The sequence below is a fragment of the Notamacropus eugenii genome, chromosome 1 (assembly GCF_028372415.1).
Source record: "Notamacropus eugenii isolate mMacEug1 chromosome 1, mMacEug1.pri_v2, whole genome shotgun sequence".
Classification (NCBI taxonomy): Eukaryota; Metazoa; Chordata; class Mammalia; order Diprotodontia; family Macropodidae; genus Notamacropus; species Notamacropus eugenii.
This window is the reverse complement of record NC_092872.1, coordinates 428,630,106-428,655,272: the sequence shown is the minus strand read 5'-3', so window position 1 is coordinate 428,655,272 and position 25,167 is coordinate 428,630,106. Positions and strand designations below refer to the sequence as shown.

The 25,167-nt window shown below is 44.3% G+C and overlaps 1 protein-coding gene across 1 annotated transcript in view; it reads right to left on the bottom strand.

Annotated features, from left to right (window-relative positions):
- VSTM2L (V-set and transmembrane domain containing 2 like) overlaps positions 1–25,167 on the bottom strand; it is an 82,354-nt gene that overhangs the window by 16,351 nt on the left and 40,836 nt on the right. The window contains exons 2-3 of the mRNA XM_072631551.1: positions 13,566–13,735; positions 3,939–3,989 (exon numbers count right to left, since the gene is read on the bottom strand). Of these exons, the coding sequence (XP_072487652.1) occupies positions 3,939–3,989; positions 13,566–13,735 (221 nt within the window). The remainder of the gene's footprint in view (positions 1–3,938; positions 3,990–13,565; positions 13,736–25,167) is intronic.

Genomic DNA, 25,167 nt, shown 5'->3' with positions numbered 1-25,167 from the left:
TTGTTAGACTGAACTGAACTGATTCTAACCAGTGTTATTTTTCAGTGGATGCCTATATATTTTCCTTTCAAAGATTTCATTTTCAAAGTGATTTCATTTCAGGGATGTAGCCTGCATTGGGGGCAGCCCACACTTGGACCAAACTGGTACATGTGCACGTTTGTTTGTGTATGTGTAAGCAGTCTCAGACTTAGGAACATTTTAATTACAGAATCATAGATTTAGACCTGGAAGGCATTTTAAAGGGGCCATCTAGTCCAAATTACTCATTTTACAGACTAAGAAACTGAGATCCAGAGGGGTTAAACAATTTGCCCAATGACACACAAGCAGTGAATTTGAATCCAGGCCCTCTGACTCCAAATCTAGCATTTCCTTCCACTGGCCCACACTGAGTCCCTTCATTTATGAATGAGCTGTAGGCACAAATAGGTGGTAAAGGAAGGTGGAGGTGGCAGAGTCCTGCCAAGCAGACAGTGTGCACCTGGTCTCTCCAGTTAAAACCTGGAAAGTGTAATCCTGTAGAAATCATTTTACTTACAGATGGGGGCTGGGTACTTCAGCTGCATTACTGTGGAAATGAGCTTCAGCAGGCTGGCCAGGGAACCCAGCCACCATGGCATGGTTATGACAGTATTTCTGTGGGGAAGTTTGTTCTCAGGGTTCTGAGTTCCAAACAACCCATTTATACATGAATTTCTAGGGGAAAAAATAACAATAGCTAGCATTCAAATAGCATTTTATGGTTAGCAAAGTACTCTACAGATATGATCTCATTTGATCCTCACAACAACCCTGGGAGGTAGGTGCTATCTTTATCCTCATTTTTCAGGGGAGGAAACTGAGACAAACAGAGGTTAAATGACTCACCCAGATAGTGAGAGTCTGAGGCTGAATTTGAACTTGGGACTTCCTGATTCTAGGACCAGTGCTCTTATCCACTGCACCACCTAAATGCCTCTCTACCACCTAGAACCTGTCATTAAGTAGGGGCCAGCCTTAGTGTATTTTTATATTACAGGGATAAGGATATGGACTGAACCCATGATTATGTTGATTCAGTGACCTGCAGTTTGTAGTTGTAGAGAATGGGCCAGAGCACTGATGGATTAAGGTATTTTATCAAGGTTTCTACATCCAGTAGGTGTTGGAAGCAGGTCTCAAATCCAGGTCTTCCTGACTCTTTTAAGGCCAGTTTGTTATCAGGTAGGTTATGTACATTAAATCAATGAATTAGACTATCAGAGATAGAAGGAACCTCAATGACCTAGTCAAAATCTTTCATTGTAGAAATGAGAGAATTGCTTCCCAGTGAGGTAAAAAGACTTGATCCAGGGTCCATTGAAACATCATTATTAGCTTTTCTTTGGGCAAGTATGTGACCCAGTGGATAGGGTGCCAGGTCTAGAGTCAGTAAGACCTGAGTTCAAATCTAGCTTCAGACACTTACTAGCTGTGTGACCCTGGGCAAGTCACTTAATCCTGTTTGTCATAGTTTCCTCATCTGTAAAATGAACTGGAGAAGAATATGGCAAACCTCTCCAGCATCTCTGCTACGCAAACCCCAAATGGGGTCATGAAGAATCTGACACAACTGAACAACAAATTAGCTTCTTTAAGAGAAAGTAAATTCCTTGAGGGCAGGGACCTTTCCCCTTTCATCTTTGACTCCCCATCACTTAACACAGTGCTAGGCACATAGGACTTAATAAAGGCTTGCTTGTTGATTGAGTATTAATGGCAGAGTCAGAACCAGCACTCCCAACCCAGGGCTTTTTCCATCACAGCCCTGCTTTCTCGACAAGATGTGTGCATGTATCTAATATTGGGGACTTTCCCAGAGACCCCAATCCTGCAGTAGGATGCAAAAGAAAAGCTTAAAATGTGTCAATCTCTCAGGGGGAGACCAGGATGAAGGGGGACAAATAGAGGGGTGGGCCACGGGGGCAGGCAGGAGCAATCAGTGCTAAGCACATTTATTATATTTAACTAATTAGCGTCTTCACATTCCCCTCACGTGGGGCTAAGCAGCCTCGGAATTCTAATCCTCTAAATCAATTAGATTAGCGTCTCCTTGGCCTGCACTCCCTCTTCCTTAAACCCCAAAAAGAATCGAAAGAGGGAGCCTCAGTTTTTTACAAAAAGAATCCTGCCACCTGCTTGGGCTTAAGCGATCTGTGCTCAGGCAGCAAATGGGTCATTCAGGAACAAAAAGGCCCTCCTTGGGGAGTGGGAAAGGAAGGCACTCGCTGAGCTGAAAACATTTCTGGCTTCCAAATGTTACTTCAGAGAAGGTCAAATGACACTCCGGATGGTTCCAATATTTTGAAGGCAATAAAGGCCAAAGTCTGGGAAGCAGAGACTTCGGATTTCTGTGTTGCAAATCCTACAGAGGAACCAAAACACTGCTGCTGGAAGCAAAAGGCTCAGCCCCAACCCTTCCTACCTGTGTGACGCTGGGCAAATCACTTCCCCATTGGGAATCTCAGTTTCCTCCTCGGCAAAATGGGGATGAAGACATTTGCCCTACCAACATCATAGGACTGTTGTGAGGCAAGCATTCTGTAAGCCTTAAATAGTTATGGAAATGAGCTGTTACCATTTATGATGATGATGACAGAGATTATCATTGGTATCACTGTCTCATATGCCATCCAACTTTTAGATGCCTGTGACCTATACCAAAGTATCCTTTCTTCTCAACTAGGTTCCCAAAGTGGGCAATTAACACCTCTTGGGGGGGGGGGGCACTGGACCGATGTGGGAGTGGGGCAGTACTAACATCAGGTGCAATTGTACACTTAATCTGAGGCTTCTTTCCTCGTCTTTAGGATTTCCAGAGGGGGAAACTGAATAATTTTTTTTTTAATGGAGGCAGTAGGTCAAATAAGTTTGGGAACCTCTCTAAAATAGAAGGAAGAGAGCATGGTCCAGATTTCTCTGTATTTCCCAGGGTTCCAAGCACAAGACTAGGCACATAGCAGATAACAAATATTTGTTGAATGAATGCCATTGTGTCCATGGAATCAATCCTATAATGGAAGACTGAAGACCTGGCCTCTAGTTCTGATTGTAACCCACTGTGTAACCTCAGACAAGTTATTTCTCTCTCTCTCTGGGCCTCAGCTTTCTCATATGTAAAATAAATACATTAGATTATACTACAGCTTCTAAGGTCCCATCCAACTCTGATATTCTATGTGCTACCCTCCCAAGTCCTGGTGATCTGGATTCTATGATCCATTCCAACTCTGATATTCCATGTTCTAAGGACCCTCCTAGACCTACCACTCTATAGTGGATGATAACCTTCCAACTCTGACACACCATGTTTTAAGTGCCCTTCCAACTCTGGCATTCTATATTCAATCATCCCTTCCAACTCTGACATTCCATGTTCTAAGGACCCTCCTGGGTCTGGCATCCTATATTCTGAGGTCCCTTTACAGAGCTGATATTCCATGTTCTAAAGCTGTTTCTAGCTCTGACAGTCCAGGATTCTGTAATGCTGACTCCTCATTCTTTCCTGGCGAAGAAAGGCTACCCACCACCAACCAGATCACCTGGTCAGCTCAAGAAGCTTCGCGCACAATTGTCATAGAAAAAAAATTGCAGTGATTCCGCTCCATTAGATTCCTCATACCCCCAAATAAAAAATGCCACTGGTGAGCCCAGTGAAAAGCATCAGGCCTCACACAACCTTGGCCTTACATGGAGAATGGATTTTCTCCCCCAGCTCTTCCTCCTTCTCCTTCCCTCTATCATTTGTTGTTGTCATTCAACGGGGTTGAAAAATCTCCTGCCTTTAAAAATCACAATGGTCCAATTTTTTCTTCAGCTGCTCTTCCTCCCCCAAGCTCCCTGCTGAGTCAAGGAAAGCAAAGTTTACAGCTGTGTCCAAGGCAAGAGCCTGTGTGCAAAGCAGGATCTGAACTCACACTTATTTTCGTGGCCTCCTTTCCAGCTTCCTCCTGCTGAGATGCCTTTAGCTGAGAAAAGAGAGAGAGAAAACATTAGTTTGGCTGGAAGGTGGGAGGGGGAGATAGAAAGGAGGGAGTGACACCTGTCATATTAACCTACATATTTCAATTTGCATTATAAGCTTCAGAGAAAAATATTCATTTATTCATTCAATCATCCATTCACTCAGCAAACATTTATTAGGAGCCTACTGTCTGCTTCTAGAAAGCTGGGTGAGGGCTGAGAAAGCTGTGATAAGACATGGTGCCTGGTCTTGTGAAGCCCAAGGCTAGAAGTGGGGTGGGGGGCACTATGTATTCTAGAACACTAGACTACATAACAAATAGTGAATGGTGAGTGTATTAGAGAGATGCAGGGGAAAGGGTCAAGTGAGATTTAAGGGGAAATCAGAGGACTACTAAGGGGTGTGTGTGTGTGTATGTGTGCGCCGTCGCGCGCACCTTTCATGGTGGTGGCCCTGAGTGAGGCTTCAAAGGATAGATAGGAAGGAATTCAAACAAAAGACAGAGACAATGAGAGAGAGAGGCCATTTCAGGCACAGGGAACAAAGGAATGAAATGGAGGACAGAGAGGCCATGGGAAGAACAGAGTAGGGGGCAGGAGAAAGTGATGCTGGAAAAATATGAACGCCCATCCCCACTCTGAGGTGGGGCTAGTGGTCAAATTGTCCAGACTAGGGAACCAAAGCTCTGAACCAAAGCTAACTGTGGTGCACCCTCAATGTCCTGGATTCCTTCACTCCCTTTGCCAATATCTGATTGACGTGGTAGAGGGTGGGTAGTATGGCAAGCATGGTAGCATTTGTGTGTGTATGTGTGTGTGTGTGTGTGTGTGTGTGTAAAGATATATATGTACCTCTGTAACCTTGGGCAAGTAATTTTACCTGGATGGATTTTAGCTTCTTTATCTATAAAATGAGGGGTGGGGGGAGAGAGGGAAGAGGTAAGTGATACCTAAGGTCCCTTTCAATTTTACAATAATAGAATCTTGTGTATGTATATGCATATAAATATATCTGTTTATGTCAGTGTATACTTGTTGACTTACAAATATCTATAAGTGTACATTCATATGTACGTGAATCAAAAGCAGAACAGTATATTAGAAGGGGCACTAGACAGAGTTTGAATGCCAGCTCTGACTCTCACATTTGGGCCCAGTTTTCTGGGTCTCAATTCCTCCTCTTTCAAACGAGGGAGTGCAAATAGAGCAAGGGTTTATAACCTGGAGTCCATGAACTTTTTTTAAAGATTTTTCTTTAGAATAATTTGATAACTATTTCATATAATTGGTTTTCTTTTTACTTCTATGTATCTTATTTTATGCATTTAAATACATCATTATGAGATGGGATCCAGAGGTTTCACTAGACTTCCAAGTGGGTCCAAGACACCAAAAAGAAGGTGAGGAACCCCTAGACTAAATGACTTTTGAGTTCCTTTCCATCTCTCAATCCTATGCCCTAAATCAGTCAATCAGTCAAACAATCACAACTCTCTGGGTCTCTGATTCCTCATCTACAAAACAGGGGAAATCATCCTTTCAGTACCTACTTTGGAGGGTGGTGGCAAAGACAACAAACTGAAAATGCCAAGTGCTGTAGGAATGGATGCTGCTGCTTTTGTTGTATGTGTGTGTACCTGCACATCCTTCTGTGACCATATAGATTTATCTTCCACGCCAGTACCCTGCTAGTGGGCGCTTCACTGTGGCGTGGAGGTGACCCTGGGTTCTTGGAAGCTTTGCCAGCAGCTGGCAGGTTCCACCCAGCTGGAAAGGCTTAGTATGGCACTGATGGCAGTGTGTGTGTGTGTGTGTGTGTGTGTGTGTGTATGAGAGAGAGAGAGAGAGAGAAATCACAGAACTAGTCCATTTGAGTGTGGAAAGACTCACGCCAGAGGGCTGGCCCCCAAGGATAAATATTTTGGGCCACAGCAATTTATGAAACTGTCAACACTAAGGTGTGGGTAGTAGTGCCCTGTCAATGGAGGATGACAGGATCATAGATCTAGAGATGAAAGGGACCTCAGAGTCCATCCAGCCCAACCCCCTCATATTACAAACTGGTAAACTGAGATCAAGGGAATTCAAAAGGTTTGCCCAAGGGAACTTGGGTAACCGGCATCAGAGCAGGGATTTGAAACCAAGTCCTCTGCAGTGCCAACATCCTTCCACAGTACCACATTGCTTCCCCACCCAGATGAGATCATGGCTCTTTGGAGCATAAATATCTGTGTGTGTGTGTGTGTGTGTGTGTGTGTGTATGTATGTATGTGTGTGTATGTGCCTGCTATACCCAGCTGAGTATAATTGTATATAGAGGATCACAGATGCCTAGACCTAAAGCCACCAGAAACTGTGTCTCCTAGACCAACTCTCTCACTTTACAGAGGGAAACTGAGGCTCAGAGAGATGCTGGAACTTGCCCAAGTTCACATAGCCAGTAAGTGTCAGAAGTAGGGTTTGAACCCAAGTCTTCTGACCCCATGGTCAGCATTTGAAAGAATGTTAGCACTGTGCCATACTTCCTGCCTCATCTAGAGGTAATAATGGCTCTTTAGAACATAAGTATATATTTGTCTGTGTATGTATTTGTGCATGTCTGTGCACCTGAGTAGGCAGGTGTCTATATCTGAATACAAAGGTCAGGTTGGGTGGGCAGTGTGTCTCAGGCTGGAGGATGAGCTGGTAGATAACTAGATGGGGGAGGGTGAGACACTCTCTCTGACTCTCCCTCAGCCCAGCAAGCTCCAGGACAAAGCATATATAGCAATGCTAGCCGGGAATGGGCTTTTGGACATGTCCAGCCTGAATGCCACCCCCTCCATGAAGCTTCTCCTGATTCCCTCAGCTGGAGGTGGCTTCTCTTACCTCTGATTGCACAGCCACTTATGTTCCTCTTATGAATTTATATTCTAATTTGTATTCCATTATCAGCTTAATGGCACATATTTCTATAGCACAACCATCCTGGGAGGTAAGTAGTACAAATATCATTACCTGGATCTTACAGATAAGGAAACAGGCTTAGAGAGAAGGAAGGCAGTGTAGAAGCCAAAGCTCTAACCTGGAAGTCAGAAGACTTGGGTTCGAATCCTGCTCTGCTACTCACTACCTGGGGGAAGGGAGGCAAATCACTTTTGTGCCTCAGTTTCCTCATCTGTATAAAGTGAGCACTAAATCTATGCTGCATGAGCTTAAGAAACTTGCCTACAATCTTGCCTCTCTTCCACCATGAGACTGAAATCTCCTAAAAGGCAAAAACCATATCTTAGTTATTTTTGTAACTCCTCTAAGGTCTATTGGACTAGGAATGCGAGGGATCCCCTTAGACCAATCACCTGGGCCTCATTCTCTCTGCCTGCAAAAGAGGAGAGAAGCAGGGTGGGAGAGCAGGGGAGGAGAGATAGCGTGTGCGCTGCCTGGCTTACCCAGCTATTGCAAGGATCAAAAGAGATAATTCATAAGAACGCACTTTGAGGAGCTGAAAGTGCTGTACAAACATAAGGGATTACTGTTACTAATTGTTATTGTTATTATAGGATTATGGGATTTGGAGCTGGAAGGGGCCCTGGAGATTGTCTAATCCAAGGCCCTCATTTTACAAAGGAGGAAAGAGAGACCCTGGGGAAGGGAAATGACTTTTCCAAGGTCACAGAGATAGTAAGTAGCCGAAGTAGGATTTGAATGAGGAACCTCTGGCTTAATATTCAGGTCTCCTTCCATGACACCATGCAACTCAGAAATGTAGAGATCCAGGGCCGCCTTGGCGAACCTCTCCTATTCTGTTACTTCAGAGTTTCATTGGGAGAGGTTGGCATTGACACCATTCTTCCCACTGGCATAAGGTTTAGTCTGTGCACAACTATTACTCCATGTATGGTCAACAAACATCACAAAAATAAATCTGCATGAAGATACCAGCGTTTCCTGCTTACTGTTGCAGAGGCCTTATTGCTACGTGAGCAGAAACAGAAGAGAGAAACCTTGGCTCTGTATCCAACATAGGGGGAAGGAGACTAAGAGCAAAGAGGGACAGGGTCAAAGGAAAGGGGAAAGGAAGAAGATGGAGGAGGGGATAACAGGAAAGATAAGCCCTGGATTACTTAGAGGAACATATGGATAGGGCAACAAATCCTGTTGACTGATGTTATCAAAATTCCCCTTAAGAAGATGTCAGTGTCGGGGATAAGGAGCGTACAGAAAGAGACCTAGTTGAAAATGTTCCCAAATCAATGTCCAGTAGGGCAGAGGTGGGCAAGAAGACCGGAAAAAATTACAGGCACAGACCACAGTGACTTCTCATAGGCTTGCAGATTTCAAGCTAGAAGGGACCTAAGCAATCATTTACTTGAATGCAGAAGTTTCAACATTTGCTCAAGATCACAGAGGTTTTGAACTTGGGTCCTTGGATTCCAAATCCATTACTCGTTCCACTCTTCCACGAAGATAATCCCGGGGTCTGAATCTCAAGATCAACATACCAAGCTAGCTCTTTCTACCCCACAAATGACTTGGAGGTGCCCCCCCCTTCTCTCAATCAATGGAGTTGATTGGCTCTGGAGGAGTCTAATTCAATTCAATAAAAGTTTATTAAGCACCTGCCATGTGCCAGGCACCATGCTAAGCACTGGGGATACAAAAATTGCAAAAGCACAGTCCCTGCCCTCAAGGAACTCACCATCTGATGGGGAGACATCATGCAGACAAATATAAACAAAGATAGATGGGAAATAATTAAAAGAGGGAAAATTGAAAGAGTTGAGGTGGGGAAGATGCAGCTTCATTTTGAATATCAGGACAGCCATCATGTAATGCAGAAACTTAGAAGAGGCCTCCCCTATTGTGAATCCCAGCTCTGATTCTTACTAGCTTCATGATCATAGGTGAGTCAGCTAACATCTCTGAGCCTCATGAGTTTCCTCATCTAGAAATGAAGGTTAGAGCCCTGGTGCTTCCTACCTCACCAGGTTTTACAGATAAGGAAACTGAGACAGAGAGAGGTTAAATGACTTGTCCAGGCTCACATAGCTAGCTAAGTGTCTGAGGCAGGATTTGAACTCAAGTCTTCCTGATTCCAAGTCTTACACTCTATCCACCAAGCCACCTTGATGCCCCTAGCAGCTACACTACCCTCAGCTGCCTTTTGTCCTGAGGGTGAACTAAAAGACCTACCCTTTGAGGCCCAGAGTTGAAAGAGGGTACAGTCTAGGCAAAGTTGAACCAACTGGTTTCTTTCCATTCCTCATTCCCTGACCCTCAAGGCCAGTGGGATCTCAAAGTCAGGCCCCAGTGTAGGCACCACTGACCAAGATCTCCTGTCTTGCTCCCAAGCCCCAGTTTGGGGTCATGATGTGAGGAGGCCCAGAGATGGAAGAAGGAGCTAAACTCTCCAAACATACCTGCAGTCTCCAAAGAAGGGAAATAAGAAGGGAAATGAATGACCCAGAACATAATGACATCACTCCCAACTGTCTATTGCAGGGGTAGGGAACCTGCAGCCTCCAGGCCACATGTGTCCCTCTAGCTGCAGCCTTTTGACTGAGTCTGAGTTTTACAGAACAAATCCTTTTATTAAGGGGATTTGTTTTGTGAAATTTGGATTCAGTTAAAGGGCCATACTTGAGGACCTAGAGGGACACATGTGGCCTCAAGGCTGCAGTTTCTCCACCCCTGGTCTATCAGCTCTCATCTATGAATCAATCCACTTCTCCTACCATAGCTCCCCAGCAAAATACCAATCATAAGTCACATTTTATACCCAACAAAACACTTTCCTCAGAGCATTACCCAGGATACATATGATCTGAACTTCTACTATCTACTCCCTGCATGACCTTAAGGAGGTCATTTCAACTACTTGTTTTTGTAATGGCCCCAGAGCTAAGAATAGCTCTTACAAAATGTAGTGGTGGGCCAGAGACGACCATAGGCCATTGCTAGTCATCTCTTGTACCAAATGATTTCTAGTTCTATCTCCTATGATCCTGTAACTAAGAGGAAAGAGGGCTGTTCATGAGAGACAACAGATAGCAGCTCTGGACACTAGGCGTGGACTTCTTCACTTCTTCCACTCTCTTATTTCACAGCATTTATGTTCTTGGCCTCCTCCCCCCATCCATCAGATTGTAAGTTCCCTGAGAGCAGGGTCTTTTGCCTCTCTTTGGCCATATCCCCATCATGGAAATCAAAGTCAATGTCTGCTAAGTATCTATTCCATTGATAATTCAAACACTACCCTCATAGCCCAAAGCTGCTATAAGAACCTAGGGAAGGTACACAAGTGCACTGGATGAATTTTTTGTTATGGATTTTACTGACGAGAAGGATGAAAAGGCATGAAGGGTTTTCCATCTGAATCAATGGAGGGCATACCCATAAGGATGAAACCACTAATCCTCCTTTCTGGCCTTCTCTTTTAGGATTCCCTTCCATACTCTCTACCCTATAGTTAGCCAGAGAGTAAGTAACTGTAGTCAGTTAGGTGGTAAAGTAGCTAGAGCACTGGGTCTGGAGTTAGAAAGATGAGTTCAAATCCATCCTCAGGCACTGGTTGTGTGGCCTTGGGCAATTCACTTAACTTCTGTTTGCCTCCATTTCCTCAGCTGTAAAATAGGGATCATAAAAACAGAATTGTTGGGAGGATCAAATGAGATAATATTAGTAAAGCACTTAGCACAGCACCTGGTACATAATAGGCACTTAATGAAGGCCTTTTCCTTCCTCTAGGCAGCTAGTGTGGTGAGCAGAACACAAGAGTTCAAGAGTTGAAGTCAGGAAGACCAAATGCTTTAGGGTTGTTGTTTTTTATAGATTGACCCAGGCCCAATCCCATTCTGATCAGCACAGGAACTTTCACCTGCTATTTCCAACCTTGATGAGTTCCCTACCCCTTTAGCAACCTAAGAATGCCCCTGCCATCCCACTTCTCCTGGGGAAGGGGGAGGGTCAGGCCACTATATCAACGTTTAACTTAGTGCAGACAACTGATTGGCTGAGGTCACCACATTTTAGAACTCCTGAGCTCAAGAGAGCCACCAGCCTCAGCCTCCAGAGTGGTAGGAATCCCAGGCATGGGCCATCACACCCAGCTGGAACATCTGATGTTTGAATCCTGCTTCTATACTCACTACTGAGGCAAATCCCTTTTCTCTCAGTCTGTTTCCTCACATATAAAATGGGGATAATAATAGCACCTACCTCAGAGGGTTTTTGTGGGGATCAAATGAGATAATAAATATAAAGTGCTTTACAAACCTTAAACGGCTCTATAAATGTTAGCCACTATTATTATTCAGCCAATCTCAATGATTTGTCCCCGAATATGCCCTGTATTCTTTCCAGTTTTGTGTCTTTCCTTATGCTGTTCCCTCTTCACTTTTGGATTCCAACCTATTGTTTAAAGTCAACTTTAAAGGCCCTCTCTTCCAGAAGCTCTTAAGGAATGTTAAGGGGTCCCCTGAATTTGTCCTTTTGAGTTACCATGTTTTCCAGAAACCCTGGACCCAGAGTATGCAGGAGGCCCTCAACATGTCAAGGATGAAGCCCCGTCCCCCCAGCTGACATAATGTGATGTTTGCATCCCAAGCTGGACTCCCTCTGTATCCTTAGGAGTCAAGACAGACACCAGTCAGTCTGCACTAGGCTGAGAAACTGCTTGTGTAGCTGGGACCCTTGAAGATAAGCTGACCATCATACCTTCATGGTCTAGCAGTTCCCAAGGGAAAAGAATACTGCTTTAGCTATTGCCTTGCTTGTTTACTCCAGGAAGGGTTCTGTCCTTTTCCCACCTTTACTAGACCTTTCCCCCTCCCATGCCAAGACCCTGTAGGTGGAGATTTGTGTTTTTTCCTCTTCTCTTTGTTATATTGTCATAAATATGCAAATTTCTATATGGGTGGTAAACTCTTTGGGCTCCAACTGAATGTCCATTTCTCTTATAATAAACATAGTTTTCACCTAAGTTTCATGAAGTTGTGATTGTTGACAAAGCCTCCCTCCTCTCCTCCATTGGTTTACAGATAGCCCTTTGTTCTGTGACTCCCTACATATTATCAAGAATTAATTATCTATTTTTGTAGGGTTTTTCCCACTATGAGAGTGAGAAGCAATTTGGCCTCCCCAGGCTGGGCAGCCCTGGGTTCAAGTCTTCCCCCCAACTCACACTGGTGGTATAACTCTGGGGAAGTGGTTTGACTTCCAGTGCCTTTGGCAACTCTATTAGTTGAAAAGAAAAGGCAGACTTGCCCGGGTATGGAGTGTTTCCTCATTTGAGGGTTCTCTATACCATAAAATCATAGATCGTAGTCCCTGCCTTTTCCAATACTTAGCAAAGTATACACAATGGGCATTTAGTATTCATTGAATGAATTTATCACAGTTTTTCATAACTGTTCTGTTCCAGATAAGCAGTCACTGTCCTCTGAATACCCCAGGCTCACTCCTCCCTCCATGCCTCCATCCATATTCCTCACCTGGTCTGGAATGCCTTCCCATCCCTCAGGGTCGAGTTCATCCTACCTCCTCCAAAAAGCCTTTCTGATCCCTCTGCTTCCTGAACACCAGAATACTTTCAGGCATTTTGGTAGCTGACATATTACATTGAGCACTTGATTCCCTACTATCCTTTCATTGTTTCCTATCTTGTTACTCCCCAAAGACATTGAGTTCCTTAAGAAAAGGGACTACTTCTCTTTCTCTTATTTCCCCCAAAGCTGCTCAGTAAATACCTACTAAATTTGCCTCTGAATCAGTAGGCTGGTGATGGCTCCTTCAACATTTCTGATTCTAAAGTGGAAGATTACTGGGATCACAGAGCCGGAAGAGTGACCCCTAAGAAGGTGGACAAGAAAGAACCCTCCATGTACTCTGCAGCTCGGTCCCTTCACAAAAGAGAAATGAGGAAAGGCAATGGATTTGGAAACAGAGAACCTGGATTCAAATCTGCTCCTTGCTGCCTTGTTACCTCCAGCAAGTCCCTTCTCCCTTTAGTCTCAGATTCCTCAATTGTAAAATAAGAGGACTGAATTAGATCAAACCACACTGCAGCTGGAGATACTCCCTAGTAGGGAACCAGAATAAAATGTAATTGGGAAATGTTTAACAAAGTAAATTAAAACATATAATGGAACATAGATAATGTTAATGTGTAGGTCATAGGATACTAAATTTAGAGCTCTAAGAGACCTTAAAAGTCACTGAATCCAATCTCTTCATTATACAGATAAGGAAACTGAGGTTTAGAAAGCTTGAATAATTTACTAAGGGCCAAATAGCTAGCAAGGGGCTGAAACAGGATTCTGACTTGGACCTTCTGGCTTCCAAGTCCAGTGCACCACCTACCTGCCTCAAGGGAAACACACATTTTCAAAATGACAGGAATGCAGCCCACAGGAATCCCCATGTACCTTGTTTCTACTTGAATCTGACACTCTGGGATCCTTTTCAGCTCCATATCCTATGACACAACTGAACTGTAGAAGCTGATGTCTAAGGGACAAGGACCCAAGGTCAATGGGAAGGATCAGGCACATCCCCAGAGAAGGAGGCAAGGGAAGATGCTGTTGGACATTGGAAAAGGTTACCTGGTTAGATGCCCATGTCTGTTTGTCTGTCCAGTCCTTGTGATTGCGGACGTACCACCACTGGATCTCCAGGGAGTAAGAGGGGGAGCCACTGCCCCGGAAGGAGCAAGCCATCTCTACATCCTCGCCACTGCGAGCAGTCATGTCATGGGGAGTCTCTGTGAACAAGGCTGCAGAGAGAAAGGAATCAATCAGAGACCAGCCATCTGTTAGGAAACAGTCACTAGTGAGGGAATAGTTAGCCCAGTGGGGGAACAGTTCTCTGTCCAAGAACAGTGCCTAGCTAGGGAAACAGTCTCTCTTGTGAGGGAATATTCAGTTGCCTGTCCAGGAATGATGGCCAGGGAAGAGTCCAGGAAACAGCTGCCTGTCCAGAACAGTCAACAAGGATAAAACAGCTGCTCGTCAGTCCCTAGCAGAAGTGCCTGTCATGGAACAGTCCAGGAAATAACCACCTGTCAGGAAACAGTGGCCAGCCAGGATTCTGGTTTACACAGCCAAGAACAATCCAGAGGGCCTCCCTAGGACAAGAGGTAGGTTCTGGGGCCCAAGTCTTCTTGTTCTGCTTCTGTGGGTACATCTCCCTCCTGTTCCTCCAAGCAGGTACCTCATCATCCAGTTAGATTTTAGCCAGTGGTGGTCTCCTTCAGGGCAGGCTCCCCTTTATCATCACCTAGAAACCAATTATTTGTTTCCCACTGCCACCCCTACTAGCCCTGGTGATCTAGTCTGTGGCAGAGTCCACACTGGCTACATCCTCTGCAGGGCCCTTCCCTGCTTCTGAAGAAACATCTGAACAAAGGAGGCCTGGAGCTTACACAGCATGAGGTAGATATTGTCAATTCCTTTCCACCGTTTCTACCTCCAACCCCAACACAAAGTAATCCCTACCCCCAATCAGATCACCTCCTGCCTGGATATATAAATGGAAAACAAATCCCCATTTAATGCAGCCCCCAAACCCTCCTTCCACACCATATGGTTTGTTTTTCTTCTCTCAAAACAAATATTGTTCAAAGATGTAATTAGAATTCTTTTCATCTTCTCCAGAGAGATTATCTCACCCTGGAAAGATGACTGGGGACGTGTGGGTCACCAAGGAAATGTGGCATCCAGCATCCAGCTGCTCCCTCCCCCACAGGACTCCCTCTGCACCAGCCCCCACCTGCCTTCTGGCCAGTCACTCTTTCCTAATTACAAGACAAGATCCGGAAAGGGCCTTAGAGACAAACCCCTCCTTTTACAAAAAAGGAAACCAAGGCCCAGAAAAGTAAAGCATTTTGTCCCAAGTTGCAAAGCTAAACTGGTAAGCAGCCAAGCCAGGCTTTTCAACTCAGGTCCTCTGACTCCAAAGTTGGTATCCCTCCTACCATATCATACTGCCCCTGGATTCCATTCAGCACTTTCTGTTTGTGGTCTAGCAAGGGGGAGGCATCCCTGAGAGCAAGGCTTCTGTTTTATTCATCTTTGTCTCCCTCACAGCGTGAAGCAGAAGAACTTGTGCACCATACATGTTTGCTAAAGGAATGAACCCCTCTCAGCCTCGGTTTCCTCTCCTGTGAAATTGAGATAATACCTGTCCTGCCTACATTTCCTCTACCCAAAGCTCAAGATGAAGGATCAAGAAGACCCAGGGTTCCAGGCCTCGATTGGCTCAGTTCAATTGAATTAGCACTGACTGATTAAGTACCTGCTCTGCTCCAAGCCCTGTGCCAGGCACTGGAAGACAAAGACAAAAACAAAATCTTTCCTGTCTTTAAGCAGCTTACATTTTACTGGTCCTGCCCTCTAATTAGCAGTGTGATTTGGAGCAAGGTGCCTAACCTCTCTGGGGCCCTGCCTCCTCCCACTGCCAAATTAGGGAGGTGAATTAGATCTCTAAGGTCTCTTCCATTTTGGACTTTCTATGATTCTTTAAAAGGAGATAATGGGTATGAAATTGCCTTACATGGTGCTTAATAAATGTTGGTTGAATTAAATTAAAATATAAGTGAGGAATTCACATGAGGGACGACAATGGTGATGATTACCTGAGAAAGGGAGGAGAGATGTGTCCAGGTCAAGTGTAGAACCTGAGTCAATTGTGTTGAGAATGTTGACACCTCTCCAGACAAGCATTACCATTGGACCCTGCCTTCCTTTCCTCTCTAGGAATGCTGGATCCTCTGGGAAGGGTAACAGGCAGCCTAAGGGCAGGGAATGAAAGAGGACCTTTGGCATGTAAGGGGCCAGCTTCTTGAGGCTGATTACTCAAAGGGGGATGGAGGAATATTGAGAAGACAGTGTACCTATATCATTCCTGGACATGGGTTAGCAGTCCAGTGTTAGAACTACAACTAGAACCCAGAGGTCCTGACATCTGGTCCACTTCATCACGTGGCCTCTCTCTGCTTTCTTTATCACATCTGCCATCTTTCCCAACTATACCCTGTCCCTTGTTAACACTGGCCTGCCATTTTGGATATCTGTGTTCCCCTTGAGGCTGATAGGTGGTGCAGTAAGATAGAGCACTGGACTTGGAGGCAGGAAGGCCTGAGTCAGAATCCTGTCTCAGCTCCTTGCTAGCTATTTGATCTTGGGTAAATTATTCAACCTTTCTAAGCCTCAGTTTCGTCATCTGTAAAATGAAGAGGTTGGACTGGTCTCTAAGGTCCCTTAAATCTCTAAGTTAAGTATCCTATGACCCAGCTGAGAGGCCATATACAGTACAGCCTCATTCCCACTGCTGGGAAAACAGACAAAAACAAAAATAAAAATACCTCCCTGGAAACACAAGGGTAAAAGAAGGGGCCTGTCTGCTTCCCAGATGTAGTATGGCAATTTATGCTGCCACCCTCGACCCCCAACTCCTCCCCTCAGCAAATCTCCTTGTGACGCTGCTTAGACTGGACTGTTAGGGAAATGACATCATAGACTCACTGAATGTGAGAGCCAGGAGGAACCTAGCCAAGCCAAGCCCCTCATTTTACAGAGGAGAAAACAGCTTCACAAAGATTAAGTGACTTGCCTAAAGTCATACAGCTAGCAAATGAATGAGCTAGGATCTAAAGTCTGATCCACTGTTCTACCTGGAAGCCTCCTAGGAGAGATGTCCTAAGCAGGAAGAAGTCAGCAAAGACTCAGCTCAAGGCAGTCAGCTTGGCTCATTTGGGACCCATAAGGAATTTCTCTAACTGTATTAAGCCCTTCTTAGGATTTTGTCCCCTGCTGGTCCCCCATCTCTAAATACCATCAAGGCATCGTACAAATAATGCCTCCGAATGCCAGCCCAGAAGCTTTTTACAAACCCACACGGTAGCTAATGGTAAAAACCTGAAACCTGATCCCCAGGAAGGACCCAGGATTAACCAGAGATACTCCATCCTTCCTCTCACAGAGGTATTTGGTTTCTCTTCATGCTTTCTGCCTTTCCATAACCTTCCAGCACAAAGAAAACCTAATTAAGATTAGTAACTAAAGCTGGCAGCAGAGGAAAAGCCCTTTTCAAACACAGGAAGAAAAAAAGGACACACCTCAACTTCCCCATTTATGTGAGCAGGGCTCCTAGTCTCTGGGTTAACCCTCTCTTCTCTAGAGAAGGTGGTCCCCAAATCAGAGCACTAGAGGTTGGGACTAAGAGACCATGGGGTAGGTCGTGAGAAATCAGGAGGTCTCACTATCCGTGAAGGGAGAGAAATGAGAAGGTAGAATGACTTGTCTGAGTGGAAGGAACATGAAAGCATGACGATTTGGATAACCTTTCCGAAATAAAAATGAAATGCGGTTTGTCTAATTTGAAATGGAGGTTGGAGGGAGGGGAAAGAAAATCACATAATTTGTCTGTAGTCAAATCTCATAAAATAAAGTCCCGCCCAGCTCTGCTGTGCTGTGTTCTCTGTTCTAAGGCCCCTCCCAGCTCTGACATTCCACATTCTAAGGTACCTCCCAGCTCTGACATTCCATGTTCTAAGGTACCTCCCAGCTCTGACATTCCATATTCTAAGGCATCTTCCAGCTCTGCTGTTCCATGATCTCTGAATTAAATCTAGTAATGAAACTATTTCTCTATGGCCAGAGGGCATCCTCAGTGCCCAACAATATGGTACCCTGACAGTGATTCACAAATATAACTGGGTGAGGAATGAGAGAAGAAGGCTTTAGGGAGACCTTGGTCTGTACCCTAACCAGAGATGGTACCCAGGTCCCCCCAATTGGGACAACTGACATCGTGCCACCCTACAGCTGAGGCTAAGAGCCTCTGGGTCTTCTAGGTTTGCCTCTTACTGTTCAAAGTAACAGATTTACATTGTCACCTCCTGAGTGTCAGCTATGCTATGAAGGCAATTAACAGTTGCCTTTTGGAGACTTCACCTAACCTGTCACATGTCTGATTCCTCTCTTTCCCTTCCCTCCTCTCCCCCAATTAATCAGCTGAAGTCCTTATGCTTACCAGCTGTGTGACCTTGGACAAGGGGCCTCTTAGCCTCTGGACCTTACTCTCCTAATCTGTAAAATGGGGATAAATATCCCTTCCCTTTTTCCCTGAGCTGTCCCGAGGATCATATGAAATAACAGATTTGAAAGCACTTAAGGAAGTGTGAAGCCCTGTGAACATGTAAGGGATTATTACAGTCAGCGTTCAATAAATATTTGTTGAATAAATGGATTCAATTAGTGCTGTTTCTTACATTTGGGCCAATATTTGTCACACACCTGCTCCTACCCACATCCTGTAATTACCTGGATCCTACTTAGCTTGCCAATCGCCGACACAAATTTCCATCTCTGGCCAATGTCAGATGCTGCTATTTTCTTACCCAGAGAATCCCCCTGCTCACATCACTGGTGCTCCTGGTGTTTACTGTAGGATCTCAGCCGACAACTGAGGGACAAAGCAACATGCTTGCACCTCCAGAAAGGTCTTGTTTCCTCTCCCTGAGGGATAGATGGGAGGTGCTAGGGGCCTGGACAAAGGCAATGGCAACAGGAATAAAGAAAAAAGAAGGGAAGCTGGGGAGAGCAGAATTGAAAGAGGAAGGAAATTAGGTGAGGAACGGGAAGGAGGAAAGGAAAAAAGAAAAGAAGGGAGGAGGTAAGGGATGTGAAAGAGACATGAGCAGGAGACAGAAATAGAAAAGATGGTAGAAAAAGGCAGGGAAAAGGGGAGGGGCAGGGAAGGAAAGGAGGAGGATTTGGCTAATCCAGGTCCCCAGGGACTCCTTCCCACTCTTGCCTGAAGCTCCTGTTAGGAAACTGTGGATCCAGGATCTCTAGCTATATGAACTATGTGGGGAGAGCAAGGGAAGGAAGGGTGATGCAATGAAAACAACCTTGAATTTGGAATCAGGAAACCTAGGTTTAAATCCCAGTTTGGCTACTACTGTGCAAGTCATTTTTTTTTCCTTCTCTGGGCCTCAGTTGCCCTACAAATGAGAGGCATTGTATTAGATGACCTCTAAGGTTTCTTCCAGGTCTAAATCCTGTGAAACCCATTCCTGGACACCTGCTCACCCAGGAGTAGTGAAGCAAACTCTCTGAGTTCATATTTGGGGGGGAGACAGAGAAGAGAGGTTGAGGGGGAGCAGAAGGGAATGTATAATTTAGGAGAAAAAAAATCACTCCTGCCCAGGGTCCATAAAATGAAGTGCTTAAGTGTGGCTTTTTAATGAGGGAATCTGGCTCACTCAGGCCTCTGCATCCCTCTCTCTTTTGTCAAAAAATGTGAATTCTGGGGCAATGAACGATACTGATTGACAGTCCCTGGAGACAGTCTCTGCTTGTCTAATTACCTGCCAGCCTGACTACCAGCTTTTCCATGCCCAGTCTCTGGGCTCCAGCCCTGCCCTGGAAGAGTCATATCAATTACCCAAGAGATTCTTCTATTCCCCCAAGTTTGGAGCCCTGGGTCTCCTCACCACTGCAAGGAATCAGCTGGGATGGGAGGGAAATGAGGACAAATATTTTACCCTGGAAAGGGTGAAATTCTTTATTATTCATCTCTTGCATTCAGAGGGTTTATTTAATAGGCATTCAGAAGTTTCAAAAGCAGAAAAGACCTTAAGATGTTATCTTGTCTAGTCCTTTTGTTTAACAGATGAAAAAAATGAGGCCCAGGGGTTTATGGGGGAGGGGATTAATAGTGTGTCCAAGATCCCAGATAAGAAAGCTTGCAGAGATGGGAACTGAGATTTCTGCTTCTGCGTACAGTAGAGCTCATATGCCCTTCAGGATGATAGAACAAGTATTTTTATTCCCATTTGATGGTGAAGAAAACTGAGGCCTAGGCATGAATCAGTTTAACCAAAGTTATTCACACATCAGTTCTTAGTCATAGAATATTAAAATTAAAGGGATTTTAGAGATTGCACTGTCCAAAAGTTCTCATTTTAGAGATGAAGAAACTGAGGCCTTGAGAGGAGAAATGATTTGTTCCAAGCCACACAGTCAGTAAGAGGCTGAACAGGGACTGGAAAACAGATGTCTCCTAAGGATTACCTCCTTAGGACTTTACCATAAAGTAAAATAGATATGTACACAAATATTGCTGTTATTCAGTAGCGTCTGACTGTACACTGACTGTTCATAATCCTGTATCAGGGTTTTCTTGGTAAAGATACTGAAGTGGTTTGTCATTTCCTTCTCCAGAGGATTGAGGCAGAAGTTAAGTGACTTGCCCAGGGGCACACAGCTAGTAAGTGCCTGGAGTCAAATTTGAACTCAGATCTTCTTGACTCAAGATCCATCGTTCTATCCACTGAGTCACCTATCTGCCTCAAAATATGATTAAACCATAAACTCTCTGGGGGAAGAGACTATGTCTTACTTTTTTTCTTAATTCCTTTCAGTGCCAACCGGAGCCCAGCTGGCACATAGTAGTTGCTCAGAAAATATTTGTTAAATGAGTGAATGAAACAACTATAATACAAAGTAGGCTGTGATCAGTGTCATAAGAGAGATACAAATTGAATGAATGCTACAGAGATCTGGAAGACCAAGACATCATTTGCAGGGCAGGAAGAATCAGAAAAGGCTTCATGAATACTGAATTTGACCTGATATCAAAATGATGGGTAGAATTGGGGAAGGGGAGTTTAGGAAAGTGGTATGAGTAAACACTAAGAGAAAAGAAAGTATGTTTGGGGAAGTCACTCAGATTGACTGAAAAGTGCTTAGGGGTCACATAACATAAAGATTGGGCATTAAGGAATCATAAGGAATCCAAGAGGTGAAGAAAAGGAGGGAGTGCATTTCTGGCACAAGGAGTAGCATGATTCAAAACATGTGGAGGATGGAAAAGATAAGGCCAGGGTTGTGATTTAGACTTGGAAGGAATCTCCGAAATCTAGTCCACATCCCTTATCTTAAAGAAAAGGTAGATATTCTACAAATAAATCCAAGGTGTTCCCAAAGAGGTTGGACAGCAGAAGCCCAATAAGGATAAATGACTTCCCCAGGATCATGAAGGTAGCCACTCAACTGGGCAAAGCATAGGACTTAAAGGGGAGTAATAGAAGGCAGAGTGGGAAAGATAGGGTGGGGCCAAATGATGAAAGGTCTGGAATAACAAGGAACTTTGAAATTTACTTGGGGTGCTACTGAAGATTTTTGAGAAGAGACAGGAGTAGAATTGCACAAAAGAAAGACTGTTCCGGAAGTAGAATGAAGGGTAGACTGGAGTCTGGAAAAAATGGAGGAGGGAAGACCTGAGTAAGGATTTCTTATCTAGGATAAGAACTTTTGGCCTAACTCTAAACCACTTCCCCACCTAGATTCCTGTCCAAGACACACTAAATACCAACTATCATCATGGGAACTGAGATCTGAATATAAATATCACCACCTTTCTTTGACATTCTCCTGCCCCTCCCCAAACCTTCCTCCTGAATTTCCTAGGTGATATTCCTTGCAGTCTTCCCCCAAGAGACCCACGTAATTATAGATTTTTGAGAAAGATACAATTGTGTTCTTTAGCTGGAGGGCCCAGGTTTGTGTCTAAATTGCTAGGAACACAATTAAAATCTGCTCCCACAAATTAGGATTCTGTAGAGGAACGGGAGAGGAACTTGATTGAATCAAACATCTTCTTCCTTTCAGCTTTTAATTGGGGGAGCGATGTATTAATTAACCTCCAAGCTGAGCCATTGCAATGGTCAGCCACAGGAGACTGCTCCTTGGGTGAACCCCAACCTCCATTTAATTTGGGGATTTAAAAGAGGAAACTGGCTCCACTGATAAGCAAAAGAATGTGTCTGATGCCTTTTGGGGTCTGGATCCTCAGACTTCAAAATAACCTCTTGTCTTCCTTCTTTTCCACCCTAACAGCCACCACCTCCTTTTCTACTTCTAGGACAGTAAATAAAAAGGAGTCGTGGAAGAAATTGAATTTGGAGACAGAAAATCTAAATTCAGATGCCAATTCTGCCACCTATTACCTGTGTGGCCTTGAGAAAATCACTCAATCTCTCTGGATCTCAGTTTCCTTATCTGAAAAATGAGTGTTACATTCAGTGATGCTAAGGTCGCTTTTAATTGTAAAAGTCCTGTAATTCTACAAGTACAGCGTGTCCCAAACGTCTTGTAGTCTTAAGATATTTAGACTTTACAAAGACTTTGGGAACTTTCTGTATAGACTAGTAGCAGAGTATAGCAGCAAAGACAGACCAGGGAATCAGTAGATCTGACATCTAGTTCAGAGCTCTGTCACTAATTTTATGTGTGACTTTGAGGCAGTCATCCATTCTTAGCCTCCATTTCCCCCTCTGCAAAATTAGGGGATTGACCTCCCACATTCTTTCCAATTCTGACACTCAATGATTCTAATATCACCAGGACAGGAGGAACACCCAGAGAATCTTATAAAATGTTCTACAGTGGTCTTTATCTTCTAAGGTTTCTACAGCAGTTGGCTGAGGCTGAGACCAGAAAAGATTCCTTCAAATATTTTGCATTTGAATTTTCCTCTCTATTGAATCTGGGCCCCACAGTTTATCATCTATGAATCGCTCAATCAATTGAATATTTATTAAGCAACGACATCATGCTAGGGACTGTGTGCTAGGTGCTGGGAAGACAAACATGAATTGGAACAGTCCCTGACCTCAAAGAACTTGAAGTACCTACATAGATATCTACAAAAACACATCAAGGGCAGATTCAAGGAAAAGGCACTAGTGATTGAGGAACCTCAGGCAGCAGGAGGCATTTAAGTCGAAGCTGAAAGGAAGCTCGGAATTCTAAGAGGTACAGGAGAGGAGGGAGAATGTTCCAGGCACAGGGACAAACTACCACTAAGACTCAGACATGTAGTACTGTGTATTAGCAAGTCCCCACCCCTTCCTCTTCCTCATCATTCCCTAACAATCCCTTCCTTCCTTCCTTCCTTCCATTCTTCATGGACAGTGATGGTGCTCTTTATGACCCACCACTCTTTGACTTTTGTTTCTATTGGCAGGGAAGAACCATATGGAGCCATCCAAACCCTTAAAGCCTTTCACAAACAACAATAGTAATGATAAAGCAACAACAACAGTAACTCTAAGCTCCCACAATTTGTCCCATCCCGTCTTCCTTCCACCTATTTCCTAACATCTTCCATGTTGTTGCTTCAGTTGGTTTTTCAGTCATGTCCAACCTCATTTGAGTTTTCCTTGGCAAAGATATTGTAGTGGTTTTCTTCTCCAGCTCAAGAAAACTGAGACAAACAGGGTTCAATGACTTGCCCAAGGTCACACAGCTAATAAAGTGTCTGAAGTCAGATTTGAACTCAGGAAAATGAGTCTTCCTGACTCTAGGTCCAGCACTCTATCCAGTGTTCCACCTAGATGCCCCTGTGTGACCTTGGGCAAATCAGTTAATCCTTAATCTTGGCTTTCTCATCTATAAAGTAACCTGAAGGACTTGGTGCACCAGACAGCTCTATGATCCTCTGAACTGGCCTTTAAGAAGACAAAATGATAGTCACCTTAAAAAGCCTTTTTGAAAAAGAAATCTCTTTTATTTCTTGAGGTTTTCTTCATCCTGACTTTCAAGGCCATGCCTTCCATTCACCCCACCCCCCACCCCCAACCCTGGGTCTCACAGCCAGCCTCCTCTCCCCCTGTACCCCAGACTTTCTGCTCCAGCATGACCCCAACTTTACAAAGTTGAGTCATAATAGACTGTTCTATCTCTTACTTAGCCTTGCAATCACAGAGATGAAAGTCTATTTTTCTTATCCATGGTTCTACTGTCTGTCTCCTCTATGCCTTTTACCCATGCCTGCTTCCTACCCCCTGACCCCACCGTCTTCTGTTCCTTCAGAATTCTGTTAGAGTTCCCTCCCCTAGGAAGCCTTTTTGGATTAGCCATGCTCAACTGTAAGCCGTTTTGTGCTTTGGGTCCCCTTGGCACCAGTAAACTTGGCCTGCATTGTGTAAATCTTCCTTTTCTTTGGTCCTTGCTGCTTCATGAATATTCTGTGAGTATATGCGTGTGTGTGTGTGTGTGTATGTGTTACATTCCCTGTCCCCCATTAGACTGCAAGCTTTTCTGTGTATTTTGTCAGGCTGTGAGCTCCCCTGGGCAGGGACCATGAGATTAAATCCAAGTCTTAATCTCATTAAGTCTGAGCTGCTCACAACGTCAATATGAGTCAACACTGTGACGTGGGCAGCCAAAAATGCTAATTGGATCTGTGGCTGCATTAATCACAGAATTTGAGCACTAAAAGGGACCTTGGAAATCTTGCAAGCTAACCCTTCCATTTTACAGAGGAGAAAACTGAGGTTCAGAGAGGTTGTGCCTAGTCCTAGGTCACATAGATTCAGGAAGAATACTCTGTTGTCTTGACTACCATTCACTGTTTCTTTCATCACAAGTCTGGGGTCTAGGTCAAGTAGCATCAAGTCCAAGTCTTTGGTCAGACTGCATAGCTGTCCTGATTCAAGAAGGGTGCTAGTGATCAGGAACTTAGGTCTCCTGACTCTAAGATATGATGTTACTCTTAGAAAGACACCAGAAGAGATGATCAGACATGCCTTCCTTCTCTCAGGAGAGGGGTGGGGAACTATGGTTATAGAATGTGGTATACACTATTAAATATAATTGCTATATCTATTGGTTTGGCTTAAATGTCTTTATGAAAAGAGGAAAGTTCAATGCAAAAGTATGAGTAGATTTAAGGGGAATTAACTGTGGTATTAAAACAAAAAACTACAATAAAACTTTTCAAAAACTGGAAAGATTTCTGGGAGACATCCTGATTAATAAAGGAAAGCTCATTTCAACATCTAAAGACTCCCCACTTAAGCTTCTTTACATGCTAGGAATAGGGGTAGATGCTGAGGGCTCACCAGAGATAGGGGCCACTTCCTTAGAGACCTAGGCCAAAGCCTGAGGATAAGATGACAGATTGGGGATGTGGGGTAGAGTGAAGAAAGGAGAGGGGCAAGTATTTTAGCACATCCTTGTCTGGGATGTATAGTCCAGGTGGCCAATCAGGAATAGCCTACTAATGAGATTTGCCTTCTATGCCCCCAGTCTGTCTGTGGCCTCATTCTCCTTCATTACTTTGATACCATCAGGTTTGGGGTGACCTCTGCTGTCAGAAACTGCTCTGAGATTTTCAGTAAACCTAGTCTCTGAC